Consider the following 25,148-nt stretch of genomic DNA (forward strand, 5'->3'; position numbering starts at 1 on the left):
ATGAGTATGGTTCAGCTGTTATATCAACGACCCGTTGTTCGGATTAGAACCAACAAGCTCATCTCAGCCCCCATTTAAGTAAGACGAGGGACACACCAGGGTTGTCCCATGTCTCTGTTACTCTTTTCCCTAGCCTCGGAACCACTAGCGATGGTGCTCCGCAATGACAGCGAAGCGTGGGAAATTAAGTTTGGAGACGGAATACATGCCGTTTCTCTTTACGCTGACGACCTGTTATTGTATGTCCGGGACATCAACGACATCCCTACGTCCATAGCAGCTGCACTTAAGGCCTTTGAAGCAGTGTCGGGCCTCTGGGTTAACTGGACCAAATCGGGGGTTCCTCTCAGTGATTCCCCCCCCTCCTGTGGTACTCCACCACGTTTCACTACCTAGGCATCTTTGTATACAAGACGCCTGATGATTTATTAGACGGCAACTTAATGAGAGCAATATCAGCTGTTAGGGCCCAGGTACAATTCTGGAAGTAGCTCCTACTGAATGTCATGATCCGCATCACCTTGATCAAAATGATTGTCCTCCCAAAACTATTATAATATTTCTCAAATCTCCAGATCTATGTCCCGACCAAAACCTTCCACCAGCTGGAACGCATGTTCCGTGACTTAATCTGGAACAAAGGCAGGCCTCGAGTCGTCCTGTGGAAGCTATCTGCTCCCATCAGTTTGGGAGGTTTGGCAGTCCCTAATATGGAGCTGTACCATATAGCGGCTCAGTTACAATGCGTGACAAAGTGGTTAAGTGGCAAGGGTCTGGAAGACACAGCGACTCTACAGCAGTCCTAGACCCAATCCCAAATCTGCCACCTTTTCCATTCCATCGCCAAGTTACCACAACCATCACAATTACATTTATCACTGATGCACAAATGCTACAGGCGAAGCCTACATCTTACCCGCACAACACTCCTGTACGCTCTGATACTACCACTCACTGATACTACCCTATCCTAGGGACTCCCAGAGGTAGGACGGGCACCTCTGAGGAGGCTCTTACACATTGGCATACAGCAGACATGGATACCCAGGGTGTCTTGCATTCGGATGGCGCACTACTCACTTTTGATGCCCTAGCGAGAGACAGTGGTTTAGCGGCAGGGCAGTTTCTACTACACACTTCCCTAATTAGGGCCAAGTCGGCCTCTTGGGAGGACTTGGCGACTGAGCCGCCAACACACCTGTTACTTCAATACTTGCATGTCATGGGAGGGATCACACATAGTGCACTGGTTAGTGGTGGCTCTCCTCATGGATACACTGAAACCAATGCTAAGTCTCCGCACCTGCTGGGAAGAGGATGGGGCACACCCTGGACGGAAAAGGAATGGAGTGCTATTCTGGCCAGCTCCTCATGCATTCCAGAGAGCTCCAAATTTAAACTGATTAAAACTTACATTATACAAAGGGTGTACCTTTCACCCGACAACATAAACAGATATTTCAACATTGCCACATCCGCATGCCCTTGGTGCCATCAACTTAATGCAGACTTGCTTCACATGATATGGTCCTGCACCTCTCTACAATTTTATTGGCAAAAAGTGGGCACAGCACTTGCACTCTGCACTGAAACTTCTTTGCCGCACACATGGGAAATGCACATACTAGGGCTTTATGCCAGGTCTAAGAAAAACAAAGTCATGTCATGGTTCTGGGATCTGGGGTTGATAGTAACGAAACGCTTATTCACGAAGAGGTGGAAACATAATACTCTCCCGGAAACGGTCAGCTGGGAAAGGTCACTTACGATATGGGTGCAGGTGGAAAGTACAACACTACACAGGGAGGAAACAGTGGGGCTCCGCAAGTATCCAATAGCACAACACTGGGATAGCATATTCACGGCCTTCAAGAATGGGGAAGATGGAAACGGTGTAGATGCCCCTCCCGTCAGTACGTGATTCAACTCCTGGTGATCCCGAGCCCAGAGGCACTAGATACCCACAGACAATGTTGCGTCCCATTATGCAACACATCTGTGTCCTAGGTCCACCGCCGAGAGTCCCCCATAATCCTCAGCCCCTCGCCAATCGTCTGGAGGATAGAGGTCTCTAATGCTTCAATGAGTCCAAATGCCAACCTAGTGAGCTGCCGTAATGTCCAGTTCGAGATACGCGTGTGAGTGCAAGACGATGTTATGTATATCCTTTTCCCTATAACTTGATGGCAGTTTTAAAAAAAAAAGTTATTTCATTGTTAGTTTTAAGGTTTGATCAACCTATGTCTTATTGGCCCACTTCTCTCTTTGCACAATCTCCCAGTATACTGTTGGTAACAATACAAGCTCCTACTCCCATGTGAGCTTCCGACTTACACCACGTGTCGCAGCTGCCTGGCTCTATAAGATATGTTTACAATATTCTGGGCTTTACAAACCGCTGGCTGGGAATTGAAGTGCACAAATGCTAGCAGAAAGTATCATACACCGTTTTACAAATATAGGCCACCGGCAAGGACAAGTGAACACTATTATTTAGGGTGTTCACATTTCTGTAACCAGTTACAGACACGTAAATTGTTTTCATAATGAAGCTTTGCATATGCAGATGTGATGCCTATAATAATTCTAACCTTTTAAAAAATTCAAGAAAAACAATTAAAATATTTAAACCAAAAAAATTGTAGTTCAGCCCCATTAAATGATGGAAGCCCCATGGGCTACCAATAGTGCATCTCTATAACACAGTTTTTCTACAGATTAAGCATCCCCGGTACAGCCCAAAGAGAAGAGTGCAAGGATGCAACAATGGTGCATTGGGCCTGAGTGCCAGAGGGTAGACAGATATTGCTCTTGTTGATCCCGCTCGGCGGAGCTGGATCCTTGCCTTCGCCCTTCCTGTGTGCGGCTGTCGCGGAGAGGGAGCCAACGTGTTCTCGGCTGAAAGGCGTGTTCTGCATTTCCTCGTTGATCCCGCTCGGCGGAGCTGGATCCTTGCCTTCTTCCTTTCCGTGTGCGGCTGCCGCGGAGAGGGAGCCATCGTGTTCTCGGCTGAGACGCGTGTTCTGCATTTCCTGGTTGATCTTGCTCGGCGGAGCTGGATCCTTGCCTTCGTCGTTCCCGTGTGCGGCTGACGCAGAGAAGGAGCTATCGCGTTCTCGGCTGAGACGCGTGTTTATGTTTACTGACATTGCCACTTTATTCCTGCTTAGTGGAGCCTGCCTAGTTCTATTGGAGAAGCAACAGATGGCTATCTGGTAAGCCTCGGGGGAGGTTTATACCTTGTGTTCTTTGCTTTGGATTAAGCCCTTTTCTGCCTCATTAATACGAATCTTATTTGCTGGACTCATGGGATCTGGCAAAGGCGGGGCTAGATGCAAGCAACTTAGTGTGGGAGATTTTCACTTACAGGCTACAAAAACATTCCCATACTTAGGTGTTACAATTGAGGGAACGGGGGCATGGGCAACCGAGGTGAAAAATAGATCCCTAGCATTTAAACGCTCGGTTGCTGCTGTAAAGCATTTCGCAAGTAAAATAGGGAAAAAACAACCAGATATAATGCTTAGGATTTATGTGGCCAAATGTAGAAGCATTGCCCTGTATGGAGCGGGTGTATGGGGATACCAGGACGTAACAGCCCTCCAAATCATTGAAAATGATTTCTTTCGATACCTTCTGTCCCTTCCAAAAAGCTCCCCAGTTTATAATTCCCACACGGAACTAGGAATGGAGCACCTGACAGACTTGATTAAAATGCAACCAATCCTACTGTGGAGGAGAATTTGGGTGACACCAGAACTAGCACTGAACCGAGCAGTAATTAACGATGTTATGGCCCTGGACAATGCAAAAAGTATCGAATGGCTCGAGTATGTGAGGAAAGTCTTTGTGGACATTGAAAGGCCCGAATGGTTCCACAAACCTGAGTTAATTGGGAAAATTCCCAAGAAATCTTTCAGAAATTTATGCATGGAGCACTTTAATAACTTGAGGTTTGCGGTCGAAGTCAGCAAAAAAACTGTGATTGGTCATCAATTGCTACTGACTTCGTATAACATACAACCATACTTGACCATCATGACTTTGGGGTTTGAACGCTTTGTTTTGTGTAGATTCAGGTTTAACATTTTCCACCACCTGGTCTCCTACCCGGAAAAAAATGATTGGAATAGACCTCTGGCTCCCTGCCCATGTGATAACGTATCTGCCCAGTCTACCTTCCATCTTGTTTTACTATGTAAAATGTATCAGAAGGAGCGTGCTAGATGGTTGAAACATTACTTAAAAAACGGGGCATGGAGGCAATGTAGGGTAGCTTACCTGAATCTTCAACAATTAGGAAATCCTCTATGTATTAAGATCATGGCAATGTTTTTAAAAAGTGTGTTAAAACAACGGAACTCTTTATGTATTAAGGCCTAATCGATTGTTTATTTGCTCAACTATTTAATATTTTTTAATCATTATGTGTACTTTGTAATGTGAAATATGAAATGCTTTTATGATTTTTAATATATGAGAAAATCGAATAAAGCTTTTTGAAATTGAATTTGCTGGACTCAGCTGGTGTTAATGTGGAGTTATCATTTTTTTTCATGACTTTGGGATGGTCAACAACTCTTCCTTTTGATACACACCTGTGTCTCCTTGCACCTGTTCTTGCCTACCTGATGTTGGTTACCTTGGTTACTGGAGAAGGCTGTTATTGGTTCACAGGGAAGGTTTGGCATGGTATGTATGTGGTTCGGTATGCTTTTTCCCAAGAATTATAGAGAGGGCATATTGTGGTGGTATTAACTTCTTGTTTGTGTTGTAGGAAGTTATTGATCCGAGTAGAAGAGACGCATCTTACTACTCCCATCAGGAGAGGAAGAGTTCACCTCCTAAAGTAGTATTTTAGGTAGGTGTGCTATTAGCAAGAAACATTGAGAGTAGCTAGAATTGTATGTTACTAATCCCTTCCTTTTATCGTTTCAGGTATCTCTTCCGTTGCTGACTCTTCCCTTTCCCATTCCTCGCTTGATTACCTCTACGCTCTGTGTATGGTCAGATAGTCAGAGTGTGGGGAAATGAGGAGGTGGACCTCTTTGAGCATCGCCGTGATCCCGAGGCAGTTGATGATCGTGACAACAGCACTACCGCATTGTAAGGATTTTTAGCTCCTCATATGTGTGAAAGGCACTTCAGCTCCGAGCAGTGGTTGGTGCTCTGCAGCCAGCTTGAGTGTGAGCCAGAACAGGTCAAGGAGAGGAGTCTGGCTGCCATGGAGTGTTCGGCCTGGACCTTGCTGAGCTGTTCACTTTAGCAACAATTAAAAACACTGTAATAGGTAGCTACTTCAGGCCCAGAGTGTGTGTTGTACATAACGAAGTCCTCGAGCCAGGTATATATCACACGCTGGTTTTAATGAAGCTTAGTTCCAAGTTCAGTTTCAAGTAAATAAGTTAAGATGATAACAAATACCCCACCAGGAGCAGCCTCCCTGCCACTCAGCCTGCCTGCCATCAACTGCCACTCCACACAAGTCAGGCTTTCCAAGAGCCACACCAGCTGAGTGGCAGGGATGTCACCCAAGCTAAGTATAACATAGGGACGCATTCTGCCCATATCTTTCAACCGACTCACCGCATTGCCTCATTGCCCTGCAGAACCTGAATTTCGACCCCGGACCTGTGTGTGCTTTCCGCTCCCCCTCCGCCGCTGCAGACCACCAGCAGCCGCCGAGTGAGGGAGAGCGAGAGGGCGCGAAACCACATCTCCCAGCTGCCCTTGCACCGGGACCGGAAGGGTGACTGAGAACCAGCGCGCCAGGCGGCGCTTAAAAAAAGAAACCACAACGGTGGAGCGAGGGACGCATTCTGCCCATATCTTTCTACTGACTCACCGCATTGCCGCATTGCCCTGCAGAACCTGAATTTTGACCCCGGACCTGTGTGTGCTTTCCGCTCCCCCTCCACCGCTGCAGACCACCAGCAGCCGCCGAGTGAGGGAGAGCGAGAGGGAGCGAAACCACATCTCCCAGCTGCCCTTGCACCGGGACCGGAAGGGTGACTGAGAACCAGCGCGCCAGGCGGCGCTTAAAAACAAGCCTCCACACCCGCGTCACGGGAGCGCCGGGCAAAGCCCGGGCCAAGGGCGGGCCCGTTTAAGCCCGTTAAAGACCGGGTAAGACTGGACTGGGCCACCTCATTAACATTTCTTCCCTGAGACCTTGCACCTTGCATTACCAATATATTGTATGTACCTATTTTTTGTTTGGCTACAGGGTCTTTTCTTAATTATTGTGTATACGTATTTTCTTATCTATTTTATCCTTGTCATTTGTCTTATAATTGTTGATACCTATCCTAAATCATGAGTACAAGGGGAAGTAGGAGTAAAGTGGCCCAGGGGCTAGGCCAGATTACAGGACCAATCGACCAATTTATCACGAGGGCAAATGAGGCGATTGATCAGGGCATCATTCTCCTAGAAAGAAGAGTATCACAAGATCTGGCTATAGCTCGAAGGTCCTCAATGGGCCTACTGGCGTTAGCTAAAACTCCAACACAGTCAGGAGCAATTGGACCACTTCTGCTAGAAGTCCCCGCAGACATTCATACCATCCCTAATAATGTAGATCTATCCGCTTCACAACTTTCAATGGAATCAGAGATAAGGGAAGACTTAGAGAAAACCCCCGTCCTGGTTATGAGTCCAACTCAACTTGTACCTCCAACCCAATTAGAATCCTCGAACAACCAGGAAATGGGGAGGAGGGAGGGAGCTATCCCGAAACAAAAAATTGTCAAGAACAAGAAAGTGCACAAACAACAGCCCGCCAAAGTTCTTACAAAGAACCAAAGACCTCGTAACCCCCCTCCTAAACAAAATGGCCTAAATTCTACAAATACATCTATAGTCAACCTTTCTCCAACACCGCCTAACGTAGATGTTACAGACGGGGGGGTGTGAGTAATATAAGTGAATCAAATAAGCAGCTGCTAGCCACCATTGGGGAGCTGATTAAGATTCATTTACTTCCAATGGAGCGAACATTATTGAATATCGAAAAACAAATAGCCAAGCTGTCTATTCACTTAAACAATGCGACCAACCTAAACGTATTAGGAGTTACCAACGTGGGGGGCAATAAAGGCACTACCGCACAGAAACATCTAGGGCCAACATCACAATCTAAAAACCCCTCAACTATGCCCAATCCACAAGAAAAACCAAAAGTAGTCCAGGTTTCCACACAGATAACCCCTGATACACCTAGAGGACCCATGCAAGTAGACAAACAAAAGCCAATGCCACCTAAAACACCAGTATTACAACTGGAGAGAGATACAAAAAAGGGAGGAAGGTTTAGGCGTCCCATCAATCTCCCCCCAGAGGCAAGCCCTTTCACTGTGATCCTCACAGGGGTCCCAGAACTCCCCGAAAATACGAGAGAATCCACCTGGTCTTTAACAAATAAAGTGCAGCAATGGCTTAGCATAAATAGACCCCTTCCCCCCAACTGTAATAGTAGATTTTCAATGGTGCGTAGGGTACCCTGGATTGGCGAAACAAAGAAAAAAATACAGGGGGACTGTATCATTATAACTTTTGACGATCCTGGCACAGTCAAATATATTTGCTCATGGTCAACATTGGAGAAAAAGGGAGGCATTGACGCCAACCGTCTATCCTTCTTTTATCCTCCAATATATGCCTATGATCAAGAACCCCCGTATAACTGGAATCAATGCTCTGAATGGAACTGGAGCCAAGTAGACCCCCGGAACAGGAGAAGGGACTGGGAGGCCTGGTCCTGGAACCCAAGAAGAGATCAACCCTATATGGAAGGATGGAGGGGCATACCAACTAGCAACCGATTCTCATCCCTAGAAATGGTAGACTGACCACTACCAACCCTAATATCCATCGAGACAGAAGTTGTATATTCCAGGACTCCTATAGCCCACAGGGAACCCCACACCCAAACAAATGAAAAGACCTGTCATTTACCCAACTACAACTTAGGGAAAAATAATAAAGATCTGCATATCGATCAATTATCTCCTAGCCTGCACCTATTTCCAACAAAAGATGCATCTGGGGAGCATAACAATCAAATTAGTAATAAGGGAGACGAGGAAGCCTCATTGGAAGGTACTCGAGATAAGTCACCAGCTCAGAGAGACAGAGCAGGAAAAAATGAGACTTCAACCCAGCTAAGAGTGGGGCCACGTCAAACGGGGCTAAGCCGAAATAACTCCAGGGAAAATGTATCCATTGTAACATGGAACATCGCGGGACTTTCCAAAAAAGCTGCAGACCCAACTTTTTTGAATTTTGTTAATAACTTTGACTTAATATGTCTCCAGGAATGCTGGGACCTGAAGCCTACTAACTTAGACGGCTTTAGTACTAACTTTACCCCGGCTATTCAGACCAGTAAGGGTAGGAGTTCAGGCGGTCTCTGCTTGTATGCCTCAAACAGGGCAAATATAACACTAGCGAGTCTGGATTTACCCCAAGATAAGTACAAAAACAAAGATAAAAATAAAAAAATTGGACACTCAATGCAGGTATATTTCGTGAAGGGGAAAGGGGCCCCAGCTTCCTCCTGGTTAATCTATATAATAACATAGTGAGGGACGACCAAGCAGAATTTATAGACAAACTATCAAATGCCCTGAAGCGGGGAATGGGAAGGGATAAAGCGGAAAGATGTGCCATAGTGATGGGCGATTTTAACTGTCATTTATGCCCCCATAGTGGATCGAGCGTCTGTGATATAAGAAGTCTTAATGGCGAATTCACTACCCATTTCGAACATATGCATTTTGGAAATCTAATGAATAAATTAATGCATGAATGGGACTTAGGCTTTTTTAACGAGTTAATTGAGCCAATGGTCGATTTCCAACCTACTTTTCATGGAAGGGGGTCACACTCCATAATAGATTTCATGCTGATGTCAAATAGCCATTATCGGAGTGCTATGGATTTTAAAAAGGAGGACATCGCCATGAGTGATCATTATCCGATCAGTGCGAAATTCGACGTCGGCCCTAGGACCAGCCAGACACCGGATGTAACGGAAATCTTACATTGTCACTCAATCTCCCTGGCACGTACTAATGGTTATTCTATAAAATGGTCCAAGGTAAACACAAATATTTTTCTGAAAGATCTGATCACGGAGGATTCTGATCAATTTGTGACCTGCCTTGAAGACCCTTTAAATCCATGTGCAGTAAAAACTGCTTTTGGAAAAATAGCAGCCACAATCAAGAAAAACCTTACCAGGAAACAAAAATAAGATGCTAGGGTTAAGTGTATAGGTTGGTTTAACTCTGAATGCTCAAAAGCCCATAATATCCTTAAAGATACATTAAAAAGAGTACCAAAAAATCCAGTAGAAATTAGAACAGCCCGACTGGTATATAAACAGTCAATCAAGAAAAGAAAAAGGGAACTCAAAGATGCCGCCTGGGGGGCGTTATTAAAAGCTAGCACTTTAAAAGATAGTACGGCTTTTTGGAGGGAAGTGAACGCACCTTTTTTTAAGGAGAGGTCGACAGACCTCCTAGAAATTGCCATAACAGAGGATGTCTGGATCAATCACTTTACAGAGCTATATAAAATAGATGAGTTGGTTGAACCACATATCCTCGATCCTTGGACGTTACAAGAGAATGACCTACAGAGACCCCTGGTAGATACATTCCCGCTACAAATACATTTTACACTCCCAGAAATAGAACAGGCCATACTGGAAAGTGCAAATTCTAAAGCTCCCGGGCCTGACGGAATCCCAATCGACATATTTAAAGATAATATGTCTTTATGGGCCCCCCTTCTTACAAATGTTCTTAATTCTTACACTCTAGAAGGTTTCCCCACAACATGGCAAGAAGCCATTATAATTCCAATCTTCAAAAAAGGAGATAGAATGGACCCAAAATGTTACAGGCCAATTTCCTTGCTTGATTCAATGATGAAGGTAGCTGGAAGAGTATTGCTGAATCAATTACAAGCCTGGGCCACAGAAAATCGAATCCTCTCAAAATTTCAATATGGATTTGTTTCTGGCCTAGGCACGGTAGAGCAATGTCTCAATCTGGCCTTGATTACAAATAAATACGCTGTGGTAAAGAAGAGCAATCTATACATGACTTTTGTTGACTTAAGCTCAGCATTCGATTGCCTCAACCACAGCGTACTTTGGAGCACCCTCATAGAGCTAGGAATCGATGTAAACATACTTGCATTTATAAAGGAATTATACCAGGGGGCGGGGGCAATGGTTCGTTATGGAAAAAATGGAAAATGCACCTTGCCCCGTTTCTTTTTAATTTATATATAAATAGTGTGGCAGACTACCTGGCCAAGCTGGAAGTAGATTATCCCAAAATCAATGGCATGGCAGTTCCAATATTACTTTATGCAGACGATGCTGTCATAATGTCCAGAACACAATTAGGTCTGCAGAAAGCACTGACTGGTTTGTCCTCATTCATGGGCTTGAGAGGACTCAGGATAGATGTGGGCAAAACCTTTACTATGTGCTGCACCTTAAAAAACAAAGTAGATTGCAATACTTTTTAAAATTTTACAAAGATAAGCTTAACGAAATCCTTTACCTACTTGGGTATTGTTTTTAACAGCAGGGGATCATGGAATACAGCCATCAACACACGCAACCTGGCCTTTAGCCGAGAAATAGGTGCTTTAAAGAAGTTTGCCAAAAAATTGGGCGGTAAGCCGGTCCAGATCCTGCTCAATATTTACGCAGCAAAATGTGTTTCCACTGCGACCTAGGCGCAGGAATCTGGGGCTTGGCGGATTGCCGTTAGATCCAAATCAGTGAGAATGCCTTTCTGAGATACTTGTTAGCAGTACCTAGATCTATCTCTACCACCATCTGCCACAATGAACTTGCTCGGGTCCCCATCTCCGACATAATTAAGATAAGTACAATGTTGCTGTGGCACACGATTTGGACCTCCAATGAAACCGATTTCAGCAAGGATGTCATCAGAGACTGTATGGGTCTAGCTGCTTCACGGAAAGTACCGTGGCTTTCTTATGTCAGTAAATTTTTAAATTCCATAGGGCATTCTGATCTGTTTGAGAACCCCACGTCATGCACTTTAATTACGAAAAAGGCCTTTAAAGAATGTTGCCTAGGCTTACTTGAAGATAGGCGCTCCTATTTAGAGGGAAATAAGCCAATGATTGTTCATCATCACCTTTTGTTGCACGGAGCTGGCATTCCACTTTATCTATCTCCTCTATACTCCGTCTATACGAGACTATTATTAACACGGATGAGGACTGACTGCTTTTTTAGGCTGATAACATTCCCTACTGTAAATGATTGGTCTGCTAACTTGTCTAATTGCCCTTGTGACAATATTTCAAAGCAATCAAATATCCATTGCATATTATTTTGTAAATATTATGATTGGGGAAGAAAGAGGCATTTGGGTCTGATGCTAAAATTTTGGGGCCTCAGGCAATGCAGACCTGCTCTGACTAAATTATATATGCTTCAGGATGAAATTATTGTGGCTGCAGTAGCTAAGTTTCTGAAATACGCAGTAAAATGTAGAGCGTCGATGAACTGAAAACATTTTATAAGCTTTTATATAATATTTTCTGGAAACAGTTTTTTTTTAATTATATAAATTTTAACCTTACGTACCATGTATTAAATGACCGGAAATGTTTTTTATTTAAATGAGCTTTTATGGTTTTTTATCTTCAAAAATCGAATAAAGCTATCTTTGAATTGAATTGAGTAGCAGGGAAGTCACCCAAGCTAAGTATAACATATCCCCCTTCCTTAGGGAAACAACAATTCACAAGTGAAGGAAGGAAATGTGAACAACCATCAAAATATACAATGAAAATATACAATGCATTGTGAAAAGAAAGCATTTACATTGCATTCTAAAGAGAAAGACATTATCTCCCAAAATAAGCAATGCATTTTCAAACTTAACATTTACATTGCCCATCCCCCACCCTCAGGAAAAATTAAAACAAGCATAAATGGCACTAGTTAGCATAACAATAAATGCATGAAAATCTAGTAAACTTCCAGAAATAAAATAAACTGTACAGGGCACTTACCACCCCACAAACCCACCACCGTAGGGCACTAACCACCCTAAAACAAACTGCACGGGGCACTCACCACCCCAAAAACTCACCACCATAGGGCACTCACCACCCTAAAATAAACTGCACGGGGCACTCACCACCCCAAAAACTCACCACCATAGGGCATTCACCACCTAAAACAAACTGCACGGGCACTCACCACCCCATAAACTCACCACCATAGAAAATAACAAGCACTGGGGTACTCTGACCACCCCACAAACTCACCTCCATAGGGCACGCACCACCCTAAAATAACAGCACTGGGGCACTCACCACCCCAAATTCACAGTAGTAGGGCACTCACCACCCCTGGGGCCCTAACCACCCCACAAGCTGACCACCATGGGGCACTCACCACCACAAAATAAACAGCACTGAGACATACACGACCCCCAACATCACACACAAATAGAACACAGACAACCCCAAACTAAACAGCACTTAGGCACTAAACACCCCAAGAACGATCAAATCACCTTAGGACAGAATACCCCACCACATGACCTCCCCTAAGATGACTGCACAGTGCAATATACACTGATACAGACCTTAGACACAACCATGACCTAGAACCCACACACACGCAACGAGACTAACATTAAATTGACCAGCAATAAAATGAAAGAGAAAGTCTCGTGCTCCAGTGAGCGGTCTCTCACTCGAGGTCTCCAATGAAGTAATAATCTCTGTCCTTAAACTGCCAGAAGCTGTATTTTCCCTAAAACAAACTGCATGGGGCACTGACCACCCAAAAATCTCACAAGCGTATGGGACTAACCAGCTTAAAGTACTCAGCACTGAGGTACTTACTACCCCACACACTCATCACCATTCGCAAAAGTAAAAGTGATACACCACCAGCAAATTAACACATCTGACCACCCTGTAACCACCCAAAAATGAACTTTACAAGGGCACACACTAACCAAAAACAAACCACCATAGGCACTAACCAGCCCAATTTTACATCCACGACTACCCTCAGGATTGTGAAAATAATAAGAAAAAGAAATTCTTGCATATTCTAAAAGTTCATGACCGCCGGTTAGCGATCGCTCATCCGATGTCTCTTCAGAGGGTTCACGCTGCAACAGGGAACAGACGTGGTGTAGCGTAGACAAATCGAGTGAGAACCTGTGGAGAACTGAGACTGGACACTGCCTTTCAACTGCAGTGCCGAAACTTTATTCAGAGGAAACGACTGGACCACAGTCAAAAGTCCAATTTCCATCTTCATCTATATGCTCGAAGTCCTTACTCCTCTTGTTGTACTGACAGTTCACCACCGAGCAAGGTTTGTAAGGCGGTTCGGAAAGAAAACACACCTCAAAGAATGCTGCCCACTGGGAAAGACATCTAAATCCAAAATGTCCGCACGCATCTTGACGGCGTGCCGGATGGCTCGCAGTGCGCAGCTGCATGCAAGCGTGACTGGGCAGCTGAAAGAGAGGAAGGCGTCACAGAGGCTTCCACAAAAGCACTGCAGGGCTGCATCATTAAGTAAGTGTGCATGCGACATGTGCCACACTCACCATAATGTAAACACTTTCAAATAAAAGAGCAACTGCCAAATGTTTTCCGTTGCAGCGGAGGACAGTATTTCTACTGTAACTTTGAGTGTTGTGTCGCAAACAGGCCCACAAGCTATGTATATCGTGCTGACTTTCTCACAACACATCGCTCCCCCTGCGATAGTGTCTCTCTGTGGTGTTAAAGTGAATGAATCTTCTTCCTTAAATACGTAAGCCACACTCAGCTTTCATCAATGACCTCAAATTCATGACCGCCGAGGTCTCTTAGGTCAGCTTCGTTACTGAACAACAGCTAGAGCCCTTTCACTCTGCGCTAACTGCCATACCCACGTGTGTCCGTCATAGTGGGTACAATTCACAGCCCAACACCCCTTTAACTTCTCCTTTCCAGCCAGTCTATTTTTTAAACAGTACTTCAAAACACATGCTGTTCTCCTGTGTCTCATCCGAATCTTGCTAGAAGCGGTATTCCTTTACAGGCTGCTAGACGCTAACACAGCTCCTCGTCACCTTGAGAACATGCACATCAAAACATAGGCAGGTTACTCTTACATGAGTCATAGTCATCACAGATGAAAATGTGCCAAGCATCACACATCATTTGCTTCCGGTTGTTCGTAAATAACTCTCAAACGCCCATTCTTCAGGCCGTCCGAATAGTATAGGACACTGGTGGGGCATATCAGGGCATTTTTACGTTACAGTTGTCATAAATTTCTTTATGTTCTTGGTTCCATTTTTCCTTCCTGAAAGCGTAGATTCTTTAAAATATACAGTCTCTTCTTTTCTTTCCTTAATATTTTGTCTTTTCTGCACGCTGTAAGTTCTTGCTATAAGTTCTCCAAACGTCGCCAAAAATGTTGTACATAACAAAGTCCTAGAGCTAGGTATATATCACACGCTGGTTTTAATGAAGCTTAGTTCCAAGTTCAGTTTCAAGTAAGTTAAGATGATAACAAATACCCCACCAGGAGCAGCCTCCCTGCCACTCAGCCTGCCTGCCATCAACTGCCACTCCACACGAGCCAGACACCCAGGATTCTATTATGTCATCAAGCATTCCAAGAGCCACACCAGCTGAGTAGCAGGGAAGTCACCCAAGCTAAGTGTAACAGTGTGCAAGATGTTTTTGACTACCAGGCTGCTAATAAAGTTGGGGATGTCGTCTCCCAAGCCCTCATGGATTCTGAAAGGAAGAACCTTCCTATGCCCATTTGCCTCTACACAGGACCCTTGGTATTACAGTGCTCGCATTAGACTTCAACACCATTAATACACTGCAGCAGCACTTGCTCTCGCTGCTGTTCACTGTCCAGGGCAATTCCCTCTGTCTGCTGCGTTGCGTAACTGGGCTTAAAACGAATACATGACTCTACCTTGCCCAATTAGTGAGCTCTGCTGAAATGAGGAGCACATCTGCAGTGAGCCAGGCTCAATCAATCAAATGGGATTTGTAAACTACTGCTTCTCACCCTTGGGGGTATCCGGGCACTGGGGAGGGGGGTGGCGAGGTTGCTGCTGCTGAGATGGATTAGTCAAAGTGCCAGGTCTTTAGGTCCTTCCTGAACTCCTGCCCGGGGGGGTGCTATGCTGAGATGGAGGTCGAGGACGTTCCAGGATTTGGTCGCCAGGTGTGAAAAGGCGCGGCCATCACTCCTGTGTATGTGGGGTGTGTGAGTCAAGAAGAGGGATGAGGCGCGAAGTATACGGGTAGGTTAGTGGAAGTTTATCCTGTGGTTGAGGTATGCAGGCCCCTTGTTGTGTAGCACTTTGTAGATGTGGGTGAGACGACTGAACTGGCATTCTTTGCTGATGTGGAGCCAGTGCAGAGATTTGAGGTGGGGGTGATGTGGGTCTGTTTTGTGAGGTCGAGCATGAGTCTGGCATCTGCGTTCTGGTGGGCTGGAGTCTGTTTAGTAGTTGTGAGGTGATTCCCAAGTAGAGTGAGTTGCTGTGGGCCAGGCGGCTGGTAACGAGGGCCTGGTGAGAGTGCATCTGGTTCTGATGGGGAGCCTGTTTAGGAATTTCCTGAGCAGGCGCATTGTGAGGAGTTTGTGATCAGTGCTAACTTGCCACAGGTCAGTCTGACTGCTGCAGGCATTGATTCCCACTGGCATGACCACCTTCTTTGTACACTCCAACCAATCTGGGGAGTCACACTTGTAATGACCAGTGTACTTGTCAGGAAACATTTTGTCTAGGCTAAGCATGTCTCATGTTAGGAAGATCTTGTGTTTTAACATTTAACAAAATGGGTCTAACACTTTGGGTACAGCGGTCACAAAATCAAAGGCTGAGCCATCATTCAACACTGAAAGAGAGACACACTGATCTCTGCTCTCCATATTCAACTCAAAGAGTTTTCTTATCGAGCTCCACAGTGGTGGTGGCATCAATGCTATAAATTGTGCTAGGGGTTTCAGATACCAACGCTTTAACCCTGTAAGCTATCTTGGAGCACACTTTGATAAGGTAGCAGGTGGCAATTTACACTAGTCCCTTGTAGCTTTGCAGAAAATCAGGAGCGTTCTTCATAATCAGGTTAGTGACCGTCCATTTAAGGTATTTTGGAAAGGTTTCAAGGCCTATTTTGATCCTCTCATGGCTTAAAGGGGGGATATTTCTCTCTTCACATGGATTAATTCTTTGCTATACTCACAAAAAAGTGTTACTCGAACGGTCACACATTTGGCAGTAGAATGGCACTCATATGTGTACTGCAACCATGGGAATGTCACACTTAAGCAATCTGAAAAGTTTACAGCTATGCAGTTATAGGCCCCAAAAGACCCCGGACAGTGTACTCGCATCTTGTGCACTCATCTCCAGGGGTGGGTCACAGTAGCCACTAACCTGGGTCCTGGCACGATCACACTTCAGAGCGAGGGACAACTTAAGGGCAAGCACGCAATTGGCCACCCCACAGTGGTTGCAGCCCTCAACCAGCCTCGATCAGCAGGCTCGTAACACACCCAAAACACCGTCCCAGGTCACAGTAGCACAGTAGCACAGCTCCCCAGCCTGCCAGGGCACCTCATGTCCACCAACAGTTGCTAATGGCCGTCTGGCTCAATCTCGCCATTCAAGCCAACCGGAGCACAGCTCCCTCCTGAGCCTCATTGCAGTGACGGTTAATACACCGGCATCCGTCAGCTGTACCACATGAAAACAAGTCGTATTAGGCCAAGCATTTTCAGGATGGCAAGGACATTGCTTAGGAAGCAAGCATTTCACTCTCGAAGGGTGAAAGTGCAGCTTTATTTAATGTGGGACGCCAAAGCTCGCAACCCAGGTAACGGCCATCTTCGTCTCCAGCTCTCTGGCACCCCGTTGTATGCGAAGATTTAAAAATTGTAAGACCTTTCCCTAACTTTGTGAACAGAGCCGGCGCTAGGCATGGGCAGTGTAGGCAGCTGCACAGGGCGTCACACTCAGCCCACTAGCATGGGGCCCGCACCAGCGGTGTGTCCTCTTGTTTCCCTGCCGATCCAACTGAAAGAGAGGTGTTGCCTTGCAATTAGGATCCATGGGCGAGGCCCTCTCCCCAGGGTATACACCCGTTACAACGGATCTTTTACTCCGCAGACCCATTACAACGCGACCATTACTCCGCATACCATTACAACGCATTGCGCTGGGGGGCGCTCTAGGATAGGGGATAAGTATAATTTACTATCCAACACCTTCCCTAGGGTCCACGGGGACTGGAGTTAGAATAGTAAATTATACTTACCACTATCCAGCGCCCCAAGGCGCTATGCGTTGTAACGGTATGCGGAGTAAAAGTCGCGTTGTAATGGTCTGCGGAGTAAAAGTATGCGTTATAACGTCATACATCCTCTCCCCAGGCCTCACAGAGATGGTGTTGGGAGGCCTAGGGGAGGGAGACACATCCTCTTGTCCCAATTGCAAGGAGACCATTCAGAGACACTGCAGGACACCCATTGTCCAGCATTTTAGCGCTCTCACAGTTTTAACTTTCAGCCAACAAGCAATTCTCACACCTTCAGCCTGGTAGGAGCTGTAAAAGAGGTGCTTGTAGGAGGCTGAGAGGAGGAGCTATGGCCCAGAAGGTGTCCGCAGAAAGAAGCTTCCTGAGCTGTGTCACTTATGTAAATTAGAGAGGCTCGCACATTCAGCGCAAATCCTAGAATCTGCCCCGTTTGTGAAAATGTTTTTAGAAAAAAGAGTTTGGCCCATGTGGACAGAAGTGGGGTAAGGGCCCAAATACTTTGTAAAAAAGAAGAAAGGTACCCACACTTCACATTTCACACCATTCAATTTCGGATGAAAAAAGATAAACAAAACTTAATATGTTTATCTTGGCAATTAATTGTGCCGTTTTATTCAATAAAAAGCAACCTTTGCTGAGTATTCTTTAAGTCAAGAGAAATACCATTGCCTTTCATGTACTAACCATGAATGTCGCGATGTCTAATTTTTACAACACAACACGGAAACATGAATCAAATTACATATACAATGTGGAAACATATAACTAATAAATAATGTGCAAAAAAGTGATACCATATCACACAAAAGGGAAGAAAATGTCAAAGTATTTTTCAATCACAACATAATGAGCACTTAATCACAATATTTGACCGATAAGCGGACTTCCAATGAGTCTGCTGAAAACACAACCACCGCTCGGTAGAAGTGTTAGTAGGCTTCAAATTCCTAAGCAGTTTATCTATATTTCAAGACTTAGGACTTGATCCTGTTCGCCTACGCGTTTCGAGTTTGGGAGGGTTCTTCACAAACTCTCATCAGGGCCAAATGAATTCTTTCCCTCGTTTCTTAAACCTAATAGTGAAAACATAAACAAATTGTAGACACTCGTTATAAATTGCTCCCCTCAACCTGCTCCATCCTTCTCATATGTACAACTTTTAAAATGGAACATACCTCAGGGGACTTGAGGTAAGTTCAGTTGATCCAAAGCAAATTTCATGGATTCGTAGAGTCTGTGCGCCTTTCTAAAAAAACGTGTTTTTACATCAGATACTGATTGTGTGTAATTTTAGCAAGTTAAAATGCAAATTGGAAAAAAGAAAAGACAAAAACCAATTGTCTCGTACCTGAATCTAAAGTAAGGGGAGAGCCTGTTGTATTTCTGCCGTTTCCTATTTAGGAATATTGCCACTTGTTTATTTTCCTCGTTTTTTTCACATACAGCACTGAAAGACATTTTTTGAAAAAATGCGGATTACCCACTTTCAGTAATAAATATCACCTTGCTCCCAGATGTTGTATGCCGGAGCATAGTGTAACTTACTGCGTTGTTTTTAAAGTCATCTGAAATTGTGAGTGTGGGCGGCTCGCGGGCCCCTCAAGAGCGTCTTCGTTTCCTGAAGGTACCAGGGTGTGTCCGGTCTCCCTTTAGGCTGCCACCAGTTTCAGTGATCCTACATGAAGGAACACGGGCACTGATTATTTGTGATGCAATCACACATTGTGCTTGTGAAAGGCTTGTCAAACGTTAAACGCCGAACACGAGTCTTGGCTTTTAATCATTGCGGTGAAGGGCGCGCGCAGAATTGTTTACAAGCGGCGCAGCTGCATTTCCGCATCCAAATTCAAAGGTTGGATTTATGAAAAACGGGGGCACTCTCTAGATGAAAAATAATGCGGAGGCTGCCTGTCTGTTGCTGAGGCACAGACGCTGTGTGGCATGGCGCCTGCTCGCATTTCCTTAGTCAATCGGACTGTCTGCACATACCTGTCAGTTTGGCAGCGCGTTTCACTTCCTCATTCCTTTACACAGAGTGAATGGGAATTCAATTGCACCGGCCTATCTAAAAGGTCCGCTGTTTTCTTGACCAATCACGGGTGGCCCGTGTTGGTCTTCCAAACTGGTGCATTATGGGACTTGTAGTTTAGGTGTCTGTTCACTATTCAAAGTCTGGTGATTTCACTAATTGAATTGAGGCCAGTGTTAATGGTGTCAAAGCGAAGTATGAGGTAGGCCTCTTTGCGCAACAGTGCCTTCTCAACATTAGGCGATTTGTGCTGTGGGTCCATCCCAGCTAAGACTGTCCATTTAAAATCCGTTTCTTTGTGGTTGGCGGACAAAAAGTGCTCGACCATTGGGGCATTTTGGACTTTTTTCTTTAGCCGCGAACGATGTTGCGTTATCCTGACATTTACTTGCTGGCATGTTTTCCCTATGTACAGTTTATTGCATGCACACAGAATCCCATAGATGACATTTTTGCTTTTGCAGTTTGTGTGTAGGCTATGTCTCCATTTCCTACCATTATGGCAAAATTCATCTCCTTCCACAACATTATTGCAGGCCACACAAGTGCCACATTTATGGTGGCCTGTGATTGGTTTAAGGTTCCATTTAGCCAACAGATCACTTTTTGGTTTCTGTATGTGACTGTCAGCTCTAATGATCTGTTGGCCAACACTTGGATTTTTCTTCATTGCAAAAATTGGCTTTTGTAAGGGAAATTCCAATCCCTCCAACAAGTGCCAATTACGCAGAATGATTTGTCAAAATTTATTTGTGTGGACCCCATAGGTGGTGACACAAACAAGTTTCTCCAACTCCTTTTTGTTTTTAACTTTCAGCAATTCTTCTCGTGGAGTGAAGCGTGCTCTTTTTTTAGAATGCTTCAAAAGTTTTTTGGGGTAGCCCCTTTTGGCTAATTCGTCGCAGAAGGTGTCTGCGTGTGCATTGAACTCATCGAGTTCAGAACAATTACGTCTAATCCTAAGTAGTTGACCATACGGAAGGTTCTGTTTTAAACCCTGCGGATGTGCACTTTTATAGTGTAAGATTGTGTTTTTGTCTGTTGCCTTCTTGAATAGGGTAGTAGTGAACTTACCCCCTTCAGTGCAGACCGCCACGTCGAGAAATGTCATTCTTTGATTACTGCAATCAATGGAAAATTTAATATCAGGATGTCTTAGATTTAGCCATTCATGAAAGGCCATGAGCTCTGTCTGGCTCCCCTGCCACAGGAGCCAGACGTCGTCAATATACCTCAACCATTGTTTGATGTTTGTGCTGTAGGGGTTATCCTTATAAATGAATTTCTCCTCATACTGTGACATGTACAGCACTGCCATTTCCGGAGCATAGGGACAACCCATAGCTTGACCTGGACAAAAAATTAATTTTCAAACTTGAAATAATTACTTTTCAATGTGATTTGGGCCAATGATAGAATAAACGCGGTAGGAACTCTATTTGGTCTTTCACGTTGTTCCAAATAGATTTCCATCACCTCAAGGGCCTCTTCTTGGGGAATTTGAGTATAAAGAGAGGTAACGTCTAGCGTTACCATCAATTGCGTTTCTGAGTCAAATGTCATTTCATTGAGTTTATTAATGAAGTCAATAGTATCCCCTTTTGAAGCATTCTAAAAAAAGAGCACGCTTCACTCCACGAGAAGAATTGCTGAAAGTTAAAAACAAAAAGGAGTTGTAGAAACTTGTTTGTGTCACCACCTATGGGGTCCACACAAATAAATTTCGACAAATCATTCTGCGTAATTGGCACTTGTTGGAGGGATTGGAATTTCCCTTACAAAAGCCAATTTTTGCAATGAAGAAAAATCCAAGTGTTGGCCAACAGATCATTAGAGCTGACAGTCACATACAGAAACCAAAAAGTGATCTGTTGGCTAAATGGAACCTTAAACCAATCACAGGCCACCATAAATGTGGCACTTGTGTGGCCTGCAATAATGTTGTGGAAGGAGATGAATTTTGCCATAATGGTAGGAAATGGAGACATAGCTTACACACAAACTGCAAAAGCAAAAATGTCATCTATGGGATTCTGTGTGCATGCAATAAATTGTACATAGGGAAAACATGCCAGCAAGTAAATGTCAGGATAACGCAACATCGTTCGCGGCTAAAGAAAAAAGTCCAAAATGCCCCAATGGTCGAGCACTTTTTGTCCGCCAACCACAAAGAAACGGATTTTAAATGGACAGTCTTAGCTGGGATGGACCCACAGCACAAATCGCCTAATGTTGAGAAGGCACTGTTGCGCAAAGAGGCCTACCTCATACTTCGCTTTGACACCATTAACACTGGCCTCAATTCAATTAGTGAAATCACCAGACTTTGAATAGTGAACAGACACCTAAACTACAAGTCCCATAATGCACCAGTTTGGAAGACCAACACGGGCCACCCGTGATTGGTCAAGAAAACAGCGGACCTTTTAGATAGGCCGGTGCAATTGAATTCCCATTCACTCTGTGTAAAGGAATGAGGAAGTGAAACGCGCTGCCAAACTGACAGGTATGTGCAGACAGTCCGATTGACTAAGGAAATGCGAGCAGGCGCCATGCCACACAGCGTCTGTGCCTCAGCAACAGACAGGCAGCCTCCGCATTATTTTTCATCTAGAGAGTGCCCCCGTTTTTCATAAATCCAACCTTAGAATTTGGATGCGGAAATGCAGCCGCGCCGCTTGTAAACAATTCTGCGCGCGCCCTTCACCGCAATGATTAAAAGCCAAGACTCGTGTTCGGCGTTTAACGTTTGACAAGCCTTTCACAAGCACAATGTGTGATTGCATCACAAATAATCAGTGCCCGTGTTCCTTCATGTAGGATCACTGAAACTGGTGGCAGCCTAAAGGGAGACCGGACACACCCTGGTACCTTCAGGAAACGAAGACGCTCTTGAGGGGCCCGCGAGCCGCCCACACTCACAATTTCAGACGACTTTAAAAACAACGCAGTAAGTTACACTATGCTCCGGCATACAACATCTGGGAGCAAGGTGATATTTATTACTGAAAGTGGGTAATCCGCATTTTTTCAAAAAATGTCTTTCAGTGCTGTATGTGAAAAAAACGAGGAAAATAAACGAGTGGCAATATTCCTAAATAGGAAACGGCAGAAATACAACAGGCTCTCCCCTTACTTTAGATTCAGGTATGAGAAAATTGGTTTTTGTCTTTTCTTTTTTCCAATTTGCATTTTAACTTGCTAAAATTACACACAATCAGTATCTGATGTAAAAACACGTTTTTTTAGAAAGGCGCACAGACTCTACGAATCCATGAAATTTGCTTTGGATCAACTGAACTTACCTCAAGTCCCCTGAGGTATGTTCCATTTTAAAAGTTGTACATATGAGAAGGATGGAGCAGGTTGAGGGGAGCAATTTATAACGAGTGTCTACAATTTGTTTATGTTTTCACTATTAGGTTTAAGAAACGAGGGAAAGAATTCATTTGGCCCTGATGAGAGTTTGTGAAGAACCCTCCCAAACTCGAAACGCGTAGGCGAACAGGATCAAGTCCTAAGTCTTGAAATATAGATAAACTGCTTAGGAATTTGAAGCCTACTAACACTTCTACCGAGCGGTGGTTGTGTTTTCAGCAGACTCATTGGAAGTCCGCTTATCGGTCAAATATTGTGATTAAGTGCTCATTATGTTGTGATTGAAAAATACTTTGACATTTTCTTCCCTTTTGTGTGATATGGTATCACTTTTTTGCACATTATTTATTAGTTATATGTTTCCACATTGTATATGTAATTTGATTCATGTTTCTGTGTTGTGTTGTAAAAATTAGACATCGCGACATTCATGGTTAGTACATGAAAGGCAATGGTATTTCTCTTGACTTAAAGAATACTCAGCAAAGGTTGCTTTTTATTGAATAAAACGGCACAATTAATTGCCAAGATAAACATATTAAGTTTTGTTTATCTTTTTTCATCCGAAATTGAACCGTTTGTGAAAATGGCAGACAATAGACACGTGTCGTTGATTTCTCTACGTTGCATATGGAGTGACTGATCATTTCCACTAACCCAATGACTTTCCAACTTTTCAGGAACACTACTACACATGTGAATGCAGTGACTGCATGGAGTGCCCCAAGTGTTTGTTTGATTCACCCCACTCCAAATGACGCAACGCAATATGAGGTCTGTAGTTTTTATAAAGCTGAACAGAGAAAAAGTGCACCTAATGTAAGGTCGCAGGTGTGCATGTGAGAGGTAGAAAAGTTGGGAGTCCCCTTAGAGATACACAAACTACAGTGCAATCACCTCCGCATACATGCCAATGTACCCGGTTCTGGCGGGAGACTCCGGATTCCTGAAGCCCAAAAGAGCTTATTTTTAGCTGTCTCCCTTCTCAAATGAACTCTGCTTCAACAGACGTCAATGGCATAGTGCCCAGAAAACGTTGTAATGCTTCGGGACACTAGCAGAGGGCTTTCTGTTGCTGCATGTGCCACTTTATTTCTTCACTTTGAGCTTGGAGGTCTCAGACCCATCGTTAGTTACAAGAAAAAAGGGCAATGACTTTCCATGAAGGATGTGAGTTATAGTAATTCCCATAGAAAATTTACCAATTTTACCTGAAGACTTGCTGTTTCTTAATCCATTCACAAAAACATCTTTGACGAAGGCCTGGACTTCAGTGTCCTCACACACGTCCTCATTTCCCTTGTAGTAAATAATCAACACATCATTGACGAAGCTGCAAGCAGAGTTTACAAAATTAATTTGCAGTCCAGTAAATCAATAGACTCTAAATAGCATGAAAGTATACATGATTACATGCCTTTTATTCATAGATTTTTTAATCTGAACTTTTTGAGAGAAAAGAGTGTCACATGTTGCACCTAAAAAAATCTACGAAGGACTGTCACACTGTGATCACTGGAATGGTGGTTAAGTGTGTGAAGTACACTGAGTCCAACACTTGAGGGCAGTGGCGGCTGGTACGGAAGGGGAGTGGGGATGCGGGTAAAAAAAATATAACACCTGTACACAGCCGCCTTTTCTCCTCCGTCTTCTCTCCTTCACTTCTCTTCCTGACTCTCGGAAGAAGGAAGGACACAGACTCCCCTAAGCCAATCACAATGCTGCTGGCACCAGCGTGACAGCAGCATGTTGATTCGTCTGAGCGTCTTGGTTCGGCGCTCGGACAGGGAGCGGGAGCCTGTGCATGTTCTCCACCTAGGCTGTGCAATACAGCCAGGTGGAGAACATGTTAAGTGCACTTGGGTGTATGGCCAGCCCAGGACAGCCGGCCAAACCGTCTTGCAGACTTAAGTGCACATATTTCCTCCTAACCCGTCTCGCACTAAAAAATACAATGATAATAATATTGTGTTATTTTATTTTTCCATTTTTGCACTGCTGCAAAGCAGTGGGGTGACGCTCCTCCGCCTTAGCGGAGGAGAAGCTGCTGATTACTTGGGCTGCATGCCAATGTATGCTTATGTTGCAAATCATGCCACCTTAGTTTGGACCCAGCCATGTACAAATTAGTTTTGACCCTGCTCCTATGGAAACAGTCCAGCCTGAACTGCCAGGCCAGGTCCAGTCCTCCCTGAACAGAAACACAAGCAAATCAAGACATCTTGTATAATAAAGGTGCTCTAGGGAGTACTGAAAAACATTTCTTGGTCATCTCTATCCTTTAGGAAGGGGCCTACACTCAGGCCAGAGGCCACTCCCCATGTTTTCCTACAAACATGAGAAATAAGGAAGACACAAGAATAGGAAG

General features: G+C 44.4%; 1 protein-coding gene across 1 annotated transcript in view; it reads right to left on the reverse strand.

Annotated features, from left to right (window-relative positions):
- The window catches only part of LOC144754856 (polyunsaturated fatty acid 5-lipoxygenase-like), an 880,896-nt gene that overhangs the window by 254,809 nt on the left and 600,939 nt on the right, over positions 1–25,148 (reverse strand). Inside the window, exon 11 of the mRNA XM_078643117.1 lies at positions 23,992–24,113. Coding sequence (XP_078499243.1) covers positions 23,992–24,113 — 122 coding nt within the window. The remainder of the gene's footprint in view (positions 1–23,991; positions 24,114–25,148) is intronic.

The sequence above is a fragment of the Lissotriton helveticus genome, chromosome 5_1 (genome assembly GCF_964261635.1).
Source record: "Lissotriton helveticus chromosome 5_1, aLisHel1.1, whole genome shotgun sequence".
Lineage (NCBI taxonomy): Eukaryota > Metazoa > Chordata > Amphibia > Caudata > Salamandridae > Lissotriton > Lissotriton helveticus.